The 13935-nt window shown below is 40.0% G+C and overlaps 1 protein-coding gene across 3 annotated transcripts in view; it reads left to right on the plus strand.

The window, feature by feature from the left end:
- ALKBH8 (alkB homolog 8, tRNA methyltransferase) overlaps nucleotides 1-13935 on the plus strand; it is a 45243-nt gene that overhangs the window by 2118 nt on the left and 29190 nt on the right. For all 3 annotated transcript variants that reach the window (XM_030477827.1, XM_030477829.1, XM_030477828.1), the window contains exons 2-7: nucleotides 421-561; nucleotides 3272-3512; nucleotides 4525-4656; nucleotides 5479-5574; nucleotides 6959-7063; nucleotides 9938-10008. In XM_030477827.1, coding sequence (XP_030333687.1) covers nucleotides 421-561; nucleotides 3272-3512; nucleotides 4525-4656; nucleotides 5479-5574; nucleotides 6959-7063; nucleotides 9938-10008 — 786 coding nt within the window. The remainder of the gene's footprint in view (nucleotides 1-420; nucleotides 562-3271; nucleotides 3513-4524; nucleotides 4657-5478; nucleotides 5575-6958; nucleotides 7064-9937; nucleotides 10009-13935) is intronic.

Raw genomic sequence — 13935 nt, forward strand, 5'->3', positions numbered from 1 at the left:
AGAAGGAAATGAACTGCAACGACAATGTGGAAACAGGAGGGGCAGGCAGGTTAAAAGCTGCAAATGGGTATAGTGATATTGTGAATAAAGGAGTGAAGAGGAAGAGAAAAACTGGAAAATGAAATCTAGCATCATGGCAGTCTTTATAAAGCTTTATTTTTGGGAGGGATCCTCTTAATAAGACAGTTTAATAACACAGCCTCAGAGATGGGGAAAACTGTGCTATTGACTGAGGAAGAACGTATTTTGCAGACTTGGTTTTGTCAGTCCCAAATAATTCATAAAGTCTGGAATTTGTCTGAAGTCCTATTACTCTTCTAGAGATGACATGTGGGATGGGAAGACTTTCTCTAGAGCAGACTGAAGTATTTGATTTTTCAAGCAGGACGCTTGCTATGTGTTGTTACTTCTGCTTCCCAGATCACCAGCATGGAACTTAAAACCAGCAAAGATCATTTGAAAGTCCAGAAAATGAAGAAGAAGGTATTGAGGAAACAAGTCAGAGCTCAGCGCACATTGATGAGACATGAGGGCATTGAGTGCATCTCCCATGCCACACAGGTGACTGGTACTTCTGATTTTGATGGTAGTGTGAAAATGCTGCTGATCCGTGTTCTATTCTCATGTATGTTTTGTCTAAAATGCAGTTTCCGTCCAAAATCCATTTCCTGAGATTGAAGGTTTTATGTGCCTCTGATTTCAAAGCAAAACTGCACTTCAGCAATTTAACATCTGTGGAGAGACTTTGATAGCCTTTGGATAAGTTTTCTGATCTGAACCAGTAATTCCTTGAGTTGGGGAGTAGGAGGAAATGTGGCAAATGTTACTTTGTTGATGTGGATAAACTTCTCTGATTCTTTTCTTTGGCTTTTAGCTTTCATTTTTTTCTTTCCTCTGTACTTCTCTATCAAGTATAATTTGCCTCATCTAAACTCCCCGTTAAAAGCATGCTGATCTTGGAAATCTTCTTTCCACATTGTTTTCTTCACCTAAATTGATTTAGGCTGTGGTTCTGTGGGAGTTGAACTGATTGACTGACTTGCAGCTGTTGAAAAGGGGCCAACTTTCTCTTCCCTTGCACAAAAAGGGACAAGATAGGAGAGAATTCTGCTTTCTTATGATGCTCAATAAACTTTGCCGTAAGCCACTTTATTTGTTAACCTGACAGAAAACTAGTCAGCTTTTTGATTTGTAGTCTTTTGCTACAGTAAAGAGTTGCAGCAGGTCAGAGGGTGACGTTGCAGATATTGGTGTAGGAAAAAGTGATAGAAACTTGCAGGCAGAAAGGGAAGAAGTCAATATCATTTCCCTCCATCAGTTGTGGGGAGACATTAATGGCTTGAAACAATGTTGAGCAGTATCACTTCCTCTAGCCTTGTTCATCTTGATCCTGCAAATTATCCTGCAGATTCTTCCCAGTCAGACACAGAAACATCCATTAGATCTTTATACTTTTTTTGTACCGAAATTGGGCATAGTGTTCACTGAGATTTCATACCACGTGGACATACGCTAAAATGACACGTAGTCTTGCTCCTCTTTGGGGCAGGGACTGTGGTTTTTCTGGTGTTGCTTGGAAATGGGTCCATAATCCAGGAGTTGCTCCCCTTGACACTGCCCTAGATACCAAATTATCCATTTAATCTATCCAAAGAGTAATTTTGAGGTCCAGCAAGTTCCTCATCAATGACAAAATGTTTGAATAAGTGATATACGAAACAAAAATCGTAGTGCTAGTGACAAAGGTGTCAAGAATACAGAAAATGCTTTCAGGCTTTGTCTAAGAGCCTGATTATGTTGAAATTGCTCAGCTGGGAGGAGATGATCAGTTCCTGTACTTGCTGCTGCTGTGCAGTGACAGTTGTTGTAGATGAAGTACCTACAGCCAGTGAAAGCACTGGTTTGAGTCTCTGCATCTCTGTACATGTTGGCCTCTCCATTAATAACATTTTAGAAAATAACAATAATTAATAATGTGTTCACCTTTGAAAAATGTAATCGGTAACAGACAGCCTGGTGCAGTGCTACGAGCAAGTGTTAATGGAGCCATTGCAATAGGTGTAGTCACAGCAGTACTGGGTGTTTTTTTTTTTTTTTATTTCATCCTTGTCTTCAGTTTTAAACCTAATTTGGTGTATTTTAGAGAAGTGAAATTCTATTATTTGAAACAACTGAACACTTTCCTAGCTGCCTTCAGAAAAGGTCATAGAACATTTTTAGGCTTTAAGGAAAAGATTGCCTGAAAGCTTTCTGGAAAGGTGTTACATGGGATCAATCTGAGTAAATTGTTGCTGGCTGTTTGCAGTCCCTGGGACTCAATCAAAGCTTTAAGACTGCATCCTCATTTGGCCTTAAACAGGGACCTAAACTTTTTCAACCACTGTGATTAGCTTGAACATCCAATTATGGCATATAGCTATTTATATGTCAGAAGAACTCGCACATTTGTTTTGAAAAGGCCTATGTATTAATCTAAGGATATTTCTTGAGTAATAGTCCTTATAGAAAACTGTAGAAGAAACAACAAAACGGAACTCAAATATGTGGCAAACCAGCAACAGTCCTCACAAACTGCATACTCCTTGATAATTTTGGACATAAATCACTATGAAGGCATAGAATTAAGCAGTTGGGCCTTGTTCATGAAGTAATCTCTGTTAACCAAGGATGGGACATAAATTCCTTTTGTTTATAAAAATGAGGGAGAATTTTTGGCTAAGAGTGCTGGAGCAGAACTAGGTGCACTGTTGCTAGAGGCTTCTGCTTTTTTTTGGTGAACCTGATGTATGGGGGACATGAGGTGGAACTGGGAATATCAATCTCTCTGCTTGAAAAAGATCAGAAAATCTTTCTTAAAAAAAAAAAAATCACAGTCTTCAGGGTTTTATTTGTTTGTTTTTGTTTTCCATTTTAGAAACCTCAAAAATTGTATGTGTCAGTGTCACTGTTTGCCTGAAGTACACTCAAAGCACATGTACTGATTCGAAGCTTAAGCGCTCCTGTAGTAGTAACTACATACATTGTTTGAGGAGATATCTCTGATAGATGTTGCAAGCCTTTCTGCTAGAATATGTGCTGGGCAAACAAAGGTTGCCCTAGTCTCGTATACCAAGCTCATGGAACTGTAAATATCTTGTGTGGAATAAAAGAGTACGCATGGGCTTAATTTTTCTTTATAATGCTGCTCTCTTGGTAAAGTGTTAGTTTTAAATGAACTGATAGTAATCACTAATTCTCCATGTATTTTCTTTTTTAATTCCTCTTCAATTAGAGCCTGGTTATTGCCAATGCTGGTCTCGGTAATGGGATGAGTAGACACCAACTGCTTAGGATAGTAGAAGAATATGGATTGGTGGAAACGCTGTTAATGCCACCAAGTAAGCCATATTCATTTGTGAAATATGGGACAACAGAAGCAGCGAAGAAAGCCTTTGATGCCCTTAATGGAAAAGAAATAACACTGGAAGACTGTGGCCAAAATATTGTTCTATATATTAATTTTGTGGAAAAAGGTATAACTTTTTTGCTGTCCTATATATCCAACTTTCTGTGTACTGTTTCTCTTTGATTTTATTTCCTAGGCTGTAAATGTAGCTAAAAGCACACTTTGTAAGTAGACACAGAATGAAAGCCACAATTTAAGATTCAGGATATAAAATAATCTTTTCTCCTTATATTTCATGATAGGATACTGTAATTCGAACTCCTTTACTTAGAGGCAAAAGGAAAAAGGATTTAGATAGTTTCCAGACCATTTGAAGCTGCACATGAGGGTTTTGTGATTGAGGAGCTACATAGGGGCCTGGGAGATGTCTGGACAGTTCATTGGATTTTGTGTGTGACCTTAGTCTTGCAATCTCTATCTTGAATCCAAGAAGGAAAATAGGTACAATAAGATTTCTGTCTGGATTTATTCAGGCTTTCTTTATGGCAGACTGTAAGTAATTTAGTACAAGAACCTTTGCTCTTTCTACAAGCTCTTATAATGTTTACTGAAAAGGGTTCCTGATGTTGGTCTGTACGTTCTGCCAGTGAATAGCTTTTTTTAAGCTATTACAATAGCAAACTGAATGTCCCTAAATCACCAGCATTCTGTGTTCACCTAGGCATTGCATTATGCTCCTCTATATTTGATTACAGATTGTTTCTCTGGACAGAGTCTAATGTGGTGATTTGGTAAATCAGTAAAGTTATGGAAAACTAAAATGCAGGTAGAATCCTGAAGTGACCAGGAAATTCTTATTACTGTTATTTTGACAGGAAAATCACAAGTGGTTTTGTGTTTGAATAGCATGGACTCTTGCTGGTCTCATGCAGTAAAATTTTTGAAGTGATGTGCATGATGCAAAACTTGGGCCTTATCCTGTTTTGTCATGCCAAAAGGGGTCATTCATTTACCAGATAAGACCCCCGTGAGGGTTCCGTTGCATCATTAAAGTAGGTATTTTTACAGCTATAGTATAGGGAACACATGGTTTTACTTTCTTAAACAATGACCATATTCTGTTTTTCCGTACACGCTAGTTTTCTGGAAGAATGCTGTTCCTACAAGCTTGCCTCCAGGCCTAATGGTCATTGAAAAAATTATTTCTCCAGAGGAAGAAAGGAGAATGTTGGAAAGTATTGACTGGATAGGAGGTGAAGACACTCAAAACGGTGGGCAAAACCATAGGAATCCAGGATTTCCATACTTTCATGCTGTTTTTTCTTACAGTTCCAAGAAGTCTATGTATTGGTAAATGTGTTGCTTGAAATCATTGTGTATTTGTTCTTAGTATTTTAGAAATTGGGTCTTTATATTGGAAGTGATTAAACTCCGGGGGGCAAGTGATCCAAACTGATATTCTGGTGTGGATTTACTTGAATAATATTCCTGCATCCAGCATCAGCTAAAATATTTTTTGGTGTCTTATGCCAAGCACAAGGCTGTTCTGTGAAGGTTACCCTTGTAATTTATGTCCAACTGAGCAGCTGTGTCTTCTCTTAAATCAAAAAATGTCACACACACACATTCTGGATGCTTTTGTCCTTTCACTTGAGCTCTGTGGAGTTAAATCTCTGAAGTAATTTAAAAGAACAATTAAATTATGGGAAGTTTCTGTGTATGAAAAGTTTTGTTCCTTGGAACAGTGCAAAGAGTTATATTGGCCTTAGCTAACATGTAACTTGGTGACTGGTGAAAGTGAAGGATCCTGCTGTATCCGTAGTGTATTAATCAAGTGCAAATTCAGAGATCAGGGCAAGAATAAAGATGCATTAAACATGGCTCAAGAAAATTGGTTCCCTCTACTTGCGTATAGAAAAACTCCATCAGTTTGACTTCAGACAGCAGTGAATGTGATGCCTGATGAAATATAAAAGGTAATAAGGCTTAAGAAGCGTGTGCTGTGAAGGACAGTGGTCAGATAGAACAGGGAAGCATAGCAAATTGCCTATACTGTTTTATGTAGTTTAAATTAAACTTGTGTGTTTTTACAGCCCAGAAGACTTTAAAGCATAGAAGAGTAAAACATTTTGGCTACGAGTTTTGCTATGGTAACAACAATGTCGATAAAGACAAACCTTTACCTGGAGGTGAGAACTTTCCTATTAAATCACACTCATTTCGCACTGATGTTTGAAGCATTATATAAAGCCTTTAAGCCTCACTGAGATGTGATTGTCAGATTCTCCTTAAAGAAAAGGTGAAACTCTAATAAAAAGAAAGCCTTTACTGTATCTTAAGCGCACACTGAACAGTGCTTTTGAATGAGATCCATTCCAAATTACTGTGAGTGCTTGAAACTTGTTCTCTAGTCACTTGCAGCCAGGGGTTGCTGCCCTTTGTTGAGGTCCAGTCTAGTGAGGCTTTTGGGATTGTAATTACCATTCATTTTTAGCTTTTGTTCCATAAAACAATTATGTGTTACATATGACATACTCATTTGTTTGGGAGTTGTGACGTATATTGCTGTGTATATTTGTCTTGACTAACTTCAAGCTTGCTGGATGCACACCAAAAAAGAATTTCCTTTCGGACTAAAAGCAATTTGAAGAAGTTTGAGTAGCTCTTATTTGAAGTTGAGAGCTGTGAGTCAGAGCAAAGCAAGTGAGTCACTTTATAGTCTTAGATTTAAAAATAGGAAAATAGGGGAGTTAAGTACCTATAAAGCTTGAAGGTGGTTAAGGTGTTGCATGTGTAATGGGGTGGATGTAGCTTCCAAGAGGAGGATTCTGGTTACATTGTGGTTTTAACAGTGAAGCTGTATAATCATAAAACATTGATATTTGAGCTGTTTTCTAGTCTTACAGCTGGACTATTTCATGTGTGAGAAGTATAAACACTTCCTTGGGGACAACAACTAAAAATCAATAGATTAATCGAAGGGCTATGACTGACATCTTTGTGGGTGTTATCTCCAACAGAATTTTACAACGAAGTCCTCAGGTAAAATAGCAAACTAAAGATTCAGTGAAGGACTGCAGCTTTCACTCCTGTTTCAACACCAGTTTAACCTCAGCAGATTTTATTTTTTTTGGTGATGTTCGATCTAATTCAGTAACAGATTTTTAGGGCTAAGTTTTTAGAGAGCTGTCTGCACAGCTGCTGATTTTCTGCATAAGAATTCTGCTTCTTGCCTTCAACTTTTTAACTGTCGTTTATGGAAGCTTTGCCTGTTTTTGTTTGTGTAGGGGTAGTGCAATTTGCATTTGTAAGGAGTAGTCTGCTTCTGAATGTGAAGGCCTTTGAGGAATGGCCTTTCTAATTGTGAGGTGTTACAAATATGTGAGACTTGCAGATCAGTCCCCTAGTTCTGATGTGTGTGTTACAGCAAATGCAGAGGGATCGTTATCAAAGATGGATTTATATATCTACAGAGCTGTTTGCATGTATCTTGTCCAGTTATTATATTGTAAAAAGAAAGGATAAATGTAAAAAACTATCCTGTCTTGCTTATAGTTTTGTTTCTGTAATTAGGTCTTCCTGAAATTTGTGACCTGTTCTTGGAGAAGTGCTTGAAGCAGGGATATATCAAACATAAACCTGATCAACTGACTGTAAATCAGTATGAACCTGGACAAGGTAAGTTTGTTTGCCCTTCTGAAGTTTTGAGCTCTTGACAGGGTTAAATTACAATTTAACCCTGGTAGGCCACTAAGCACCATACAGCCGCTTGCTTGCTCCCCCTCATTGAGATAGGGGAGAGAATCAGAACGATAAAAGTGAGACCTCCTGGATTTTGATAACCCCCCTAGTAGTATTGCTGAGCACACCATCACATGGTATGGAATGTCCCTTTGGTCAGCTATCCCACCTCTGTCCCCTCCCAACTTCTTGTGCACCCCAGCTGACTTGCTGGCAGGGATGCGTGAGAACCAGAAAGGACCTTGTTGGTCTGTAAGCTCTGCTCAGCAATAACTAAAATATCCCTGTATTATCAACACTGTTTTCATAATAAATCCAAAACATGGCCCATACTAGCTACTGTGAAGAAAATGAGTTACCCCAGCCAAACCAGTATAACCTAGCTGAAGATGAGAAGAGAGTAACTAAATGTGACATGGAATAGGGACAGGATTTAAGCACCTGGTTAGTGTATTTCCTCTGTAACTGGAGATGCATTGAATCAAAACTGAAGTCTTCATACTAGTTTCTGAACCTGAGAGCTTGTTTGGAAGTTTTTGGTACCGCTGTTATGGACATTGTTGGTGTTTCAGGAAGGAAGGGATCACATTGGATCACACAGAAATTAACCATAAAAAAATACAGGAATAAATAGTAATGTTTGGAGTTTTTTACTGAAGTGCATTTTTTCACTCTGAACTGTTCTCATTCCTTGTACTGTGCATACAATCTCCAGGAAACATCTCTTGCTGTTAGTACATATGATGATACGCAATGTTTGTATATGTGATATATGGGCTCTTAAAGCATGATGCAAGCAGTGTTCCCTTATCTGAGGAATAAGGAATTAGTCTATTTCTGAAGAGAAACATGCTTCTAATGACACCTGTAGGGAATGAATAATGTGCTGTTCTTTTTGTTAAGGTCAATCATCAAGGGTAAGTATCTGGCTGGCTTTCTAGAGTGGCTATCTCATTTGTCCTTGGGAAGAAGGGACGACAGCTTTTTTTTCAGAATTAATGCCTGACAGCTAATACAGTGTCTGCCAAACAAGGGTCTGAAAAGCTGATCCTATTTGTTTATTTATCTGACAATCTGTTAAATTGATACCGTCATGTACTTCTGGCTGGGACACTAGAGATTCGTTAGAATTGTAGATTTCTATCAAGAATAGAAGCAGGTTTGTTTTTTTTGTTTTTAAAACAAAAAACCCATAAAACCAAAGCAAATTGTTCTTCATTAAGTGCAAATTGTTAGGATATGAATGAGCACAAAGTGCAGTCATATTAATTCCTTTAGTATCGGTGTTCTGAGCCAGATTGTCATTGGAAATTATACTTGAGATTTAAAGATGTGACTGATGACTCTGGGTGTTTATGCTTAAGACATATTAAATGAATTCCTTTATGAGGGCACTTGTTTTCATTTAGGATCAGCAGTGTTTAAAGTTGTAGATTATACTTGAAAGTTACCTTCTGAATGCATAGCTGGCCGTGTCTGTGTGCTTCATAGATGGAATATAAACAGCAGGTAGGTAGGTCGGTGGGATCTTGATTGAATTGTCTGGGTGACGCTGAAGAGAGCGGTCAGTGTTCTGTTGCACAGTGAATTGCACTGAGTTGGGTGTGCATCTGAAGGCAGAGTTTCCATGTTTTATTCTGAGGCAAAGTTATGAGCAAACACAACAGGTATGGCTTTGGTTTTCAAGTCTCACTGATTTTCTGTCAGATTAAACATTGGCCTCATAAAATGCTTGTATTGCTTTCACTGAAACTGATGGAATTGAGATATTTATATCTGGAGGTAAAATCTGGTGTGTAATAAAGATGCTTTATAGGGCTGATACTGTTAGGAAAAAATGTTTTCGGCTCAGAAATTCGATAGTGTCCAAAATGAATGTGGCTAGAATTTTAATAAGCAAGTATAACTGTTCTAGATTGGATCACATAGGAGTTACTCCATCTGTCTCGGCCTGCAATGGTGTCAAAGGGAGGTGTAGTTGCAGTTCTCGCAAGGCTCACTGCTGACTCCAGTTCCCCACCGTGTGGTGAGATCTCGCTGCGGCACACTCACGGTTCAGCACTTGCCGTTAAGATGTGTGGCACGAGCTGGCGTTTTCTTCCCAATTAGCAGATCTGAAAGAAAAATGAAAATGAATAATTGCTGTCACTCTGGCAGTTCTCAACTGTGTGTTTACTCGTACACACACCAACAGATGCACTACCCAGGGGTTAGCTGAGCAGTGGTGTGTGCACTTCTGGGAACTGCAAAGCAGAGGCAGGGTTTGACGCTGGCAGTACCTGCGTTTGTGGTGGTGGGTCCTAATTCTGAAGTTGAGAGCCTTATCTCAATTATTTGCTTAGTAATAGAGGGAGTATTTAGGGTGACTTCTCTGTGGAGAGAATGAGGGAGAAATAAATGATCATGGATGAACTAGGGCTCAAAATTACCTCACATAGCATAACTCAGTGCTAAGTGCTCTACTGCCTGAGAGGAGAGCATCATGATTTATAGCTCCTTTCTGCAGCAAGGAGAGCATTTGGAGTCTTCAGAGGGCAAGGCAGGCCTTTGGGTGCCCTGAATTATTTTCTAGATATTTCCACTGATACAGGACACTTGCATTAACTGTGTGCATCTGATCTGTAGCATGTACATCAGTCAACTGCCCTGATTTCTTTAGGAAGGCATCTCCCTTGTTCATGGTAGTTTTGTTTGTTCAACAATTTGTTCATCCCAGTCTTCTGTATGGACATCCATGAAAGCTGAGCTTACCAACAGAGATTGCACTCTATTTCTGTTATACTGACTTTTTTTTTTCCCCCCATAATGCAGGAATTCCTCCTCATATTGATACACATTCTGCTTTTGAGGATGAAATAATCTCTCTCAGTTTAGGAGCTGAGGTAAACTTAATGTCTGTATGTGTTTTGATGATGCTTTACTGAGAATTTTAATTTTTACATTGTTTAATGCAAGTCCGTTTAATTTTTCCATGGTGTCTGTTCACACTCATCTGAGTTTAATATGAAGCATGTATGGTAAAGCGATATGCTGATGAAATGAGTAACTACAATGAGATGTTGTCACTGGAAGATTTGCCAGTGGTATCAATGATACGTTCTTTTTAACCAGTTCTCCACTGACCTCCTTTAATTTTGTATTTATCTAGAAGTGTATCACTCCTGTTTTTTATACGTACATTTTTCCTTGTGTCATCCCCTGTTCCCTCTGGTCTGCATAAGCCTCCCATTATATATTCAGTATACATATTAACTGTAGAAGGTCCAGTCAAAGTCTGAACCTACTGGGCTTGTCATGGTGCAGGCAGAGGTAGGCTCCAATCTCATGAGCTTCTAACATGTGCAGATGATGTAGATGAAGAGTGAGAAGGGAAATGGAAGAACAGTGGACTAGCACGAAGTTCTGCAACATATCAACAGTAGGGCTGAGAACAGTCTATATATTGAGTCTTAGTGTTCTAATTAGTGTCTAATGAGGTGCAGCCCATGGTGAGGCAGGCTGTGCCCCTGCAGCACATGGAGGTCCGTGGTGGAACAGATACCCACCTGCAGGCAGCGGGATGCCTGAAGGAGGCTGCGACCATGTGGGAAGCTCGTGCTGGAGCAGGCTCCTGTGGCAGGACCCGTGGCCCTGTGACCCCGTGGGGGACCCAGGCTGGAGCAGTCTGTTCCTGAAGGACTGCTCCCCATGGGAGGGACCCACATTGGAGCAGTTTGTGAAGAAAAAACTGGGAAGGGAAGGATACGTGTTGGAGAAGCTCATGGAGAACTGTCTCCTGTGGGAGGGACTGCATGCTGGTGCTGGGGAACAGTGTGAGGAGTCCTCCCCTGAGAAAGAAGGAGTGGCAGAAACAATATGTGATGAACTGACCACAACTCCCATTCCCCATCCCCTGTGCTGCTGGTGGGGAGGAGGTAGAGAATTTGGGAGTGAAGTTGAGCCCAAGAAGAAGGGAGGGGTGGGGGAAAGGTGTTCTAAGATTTGGTTTTATTTCTCTTTATTCTACTGATTTGATTGGGAAGAAATCGAACTAATTTCTCCAAGTTGAGTCTGTTTTGCCTGTGATGTGGTAATTGGTGAGTGATCTCTCCCTATCTTTATCTCAACCCACGAGCCTTTGGTTGTATTTTCTCTCCCTTGACCACTTGAGGAGGGCAGTGACAGAGCAGCACTGTCACTGGCACCTGGTATCCGGCCAGCGCCAACCCAGTACAGCTTCCCATCTTCATATGCATTTCTTGACAGTGTTATCTACACATCTGCAGGGCCTGCTTCCATTGCTGTCTTGGGATTTTGTGACAGGGGAGTTATATGTATTGCTGTGTATTCCCATGGTACTGGGTAGCTAGAAGCTTAACAAGGCTGAGAACAAGTTACTGCAGTGGGTAATAAAAGGTTTGACTTCTGAATCTTTCAGTGAAAAACTATGAATTCTGTAAGAGAATGATCTAATCTGCTCCTTGTTTTTTCTGGCAGTGGTGTGTAGATGACAGATGTGTGTGCTTGTGGAGTTGTACCTGTACTACCAATAGCATTCTCCTGCTACAAAACAACAGTTTGATTATTGCTCTTGGTTTGTTTTGCTCTTTAGGCAGAGAGAAGAACATGGCTGGATATTCTGAGCATTGACAATTTTTGAATCTTTAGTCTGGGCTTTGGCATCAGCTTCCTCTTTTTTTGCAAGTTGTGTGGTGCATGTGGAGCTCCTGGGATTAGGGGTGAGTCTAAGGAGGAATAGCTTTTTCATTAACATGTGGCAGTGGCACGCTTGTGTTCATGGTCACTTGCAAATCGGGTGTCAGTGTTGCCAGTCTCTCAGCCTGACTGTGGACAAAGGCATCTACTCTAGAGTAGGAACATCTGGGATTAGTTGTGATGGTGGTATACTCAGTGGCAGTAGAGTTCTTGCTACTTTTGTTTTAGAGTCTCCTAACCTAGGGGCTACTTCCTCACGTGGCTTCCGCGCTTAACCTTGTCTCAGAGATAGTGTATTGTCCTCTGTTCAACTGCAGTGTTGTCTTTAACAGTGCCAGCACCTCCATGCTAGGGAGCAGTTTCTGTATGAGAAGGACTCTTAACTGATCTTCTGTGCAACTTACCCATCTTAAGTTTAATTTTTCTAATACATGCTGAGCATTCAGAGCAGCACAGCAACAGTAGATGACCCCAACAATATTCCTATGCTGATATTGTTAATAATTAAAAAAGTTACTTTAGTTTGCTTTATAAAAACTGTGTTGGTGCTGTAATTTCACGTAGTCTGCCTCAGTCTGCAGCCCCAGGCTTTCTTAGCCTTTCCATTTCAATTAAAAGGCTGAGTCTGGCCCAGATACCTCATTGATGAGGCACCATAGGCAGTGCATTTCTAGATGATTATATTACAGCACACCTTTGTGATAGTCTCAGAGATGGCCGAAAGCCAAGTGATTTTAAGCACTTGAGAAATACAAACCTTTCTGGGAAGTGGACTGCCTGGAGCATTATGATGCTGTTAAAAATTGGAATGTGTACTTTTCAATCAGGGAAACAGCCAGAGTTGGGCAATTTTTAGATATTTTGGGCATAGGCATTGGGCACAGTCTGTTAGATAGCTCCCAAGTTTTCAGTGCCTTTCCTAGTGGGCCATTAATACACTTTTTGGGTGTGCAGGGTTAATGCACAGATGTAGTAAAACAAGCCGGTGGCCCATGAAATGCTGTATTATTTAATGGCTTTTCTTTCTGGTACTTTTACTTTGATTTCTTTTAGTATGTTTTGTACACTTAGCTCTTCAGCTGATTTTAGAATGTAAATACCAGTTGCAGTAATATGCAAGTTAGCTGTTTTAGGAGTGAAGCCCCCATTAAAGCTTACCATGTACAAAATTTACACACTGATAGTAAATAATTGGAGTTACACAGATTCTAGTAACTAAAATGGTGTCCATTGTTTCTTGTCCTGTTGGTGGGCACTACTAGCAAGAGTCTGGCTCCCTGTTCCCTCCCATCAGGTATTTATACACATTGATAAAAACCATCTTATTTGATGGCTTTTTTTGTTTGGTTGTTTTCTTGGGTTTTTTTTCCCTGCATTAGTACTTTGGTGGCTCATGTATATCTCTTTATTCACCAGGACCCCAAGGTCCTTGTAGGCAAAGCTGTTTTCTAGCTGATCAGTCCTCAGCGTGTAGTGATGCCTGAGACTTTTCACTTCCCCCTGTTGACCTTCATGAGGTTCCTGTCCCATTTCTGTATTGCTGAGGGTCTGCTCTGCCCCATCATCCTGGTCATTTAATGAAGATGTTAAACAGTGTTAGCCCCAGTATCAACTCCTATGGTACTCCACTGGTGGCATGTCTCCAACTGCAGTTTGTGCCCCTGCTGTCTTCAGTGATACCTTGCAACCTAAATCACATTATTGAGAATCAGTCTTTTCCTCAGTGGTGAGTGAGTTTATCCAGTAACAAAGCACTTTGTACTATTTTGCCAGAGGAATAAGTCTAAGTTGTTTCTGCAAACTTGATTTAAGTTGAAAAGGAATAGTTATGTGGCATACGTGTTCATTTTAAATATGAACAAACAAGCTTGAGAAGAAAATAAGTGCATGATTCTTCACAACATTGCTTTTGTCTTGCCATCAGATAACCTACAGCAATCCAAATTCTTACACTTGCATAAAACGAGGTGGAAATGTAGGTGTGAGATTTGGAGTTTCTCCTTATTTCAGACACATGGAACAGCTTTGTCAAGAGGCACAGGGAAACCAAGTGTCTCAATCTTGTTCTAGTTGATGCAGTGTGTTGTGTTTTAAGGTGTTTACAAGACAGATTA

Source organism: Strigops habroptila, chromosome 2 (genome assembly GCF_004027225.2).
Source record: "Strigops habroptila isolate Jane chromosome 2, bStrHab1.2.pri, whole genome shotgun sequence".
In the NCBI taxonomy this organism is placed as follows: domain Eukaryota; kingdom Metazoa; phylum Chordata; class Aves; order Psittaciformes; family Psittacidae; genus Strigops; species Strigops habroptila.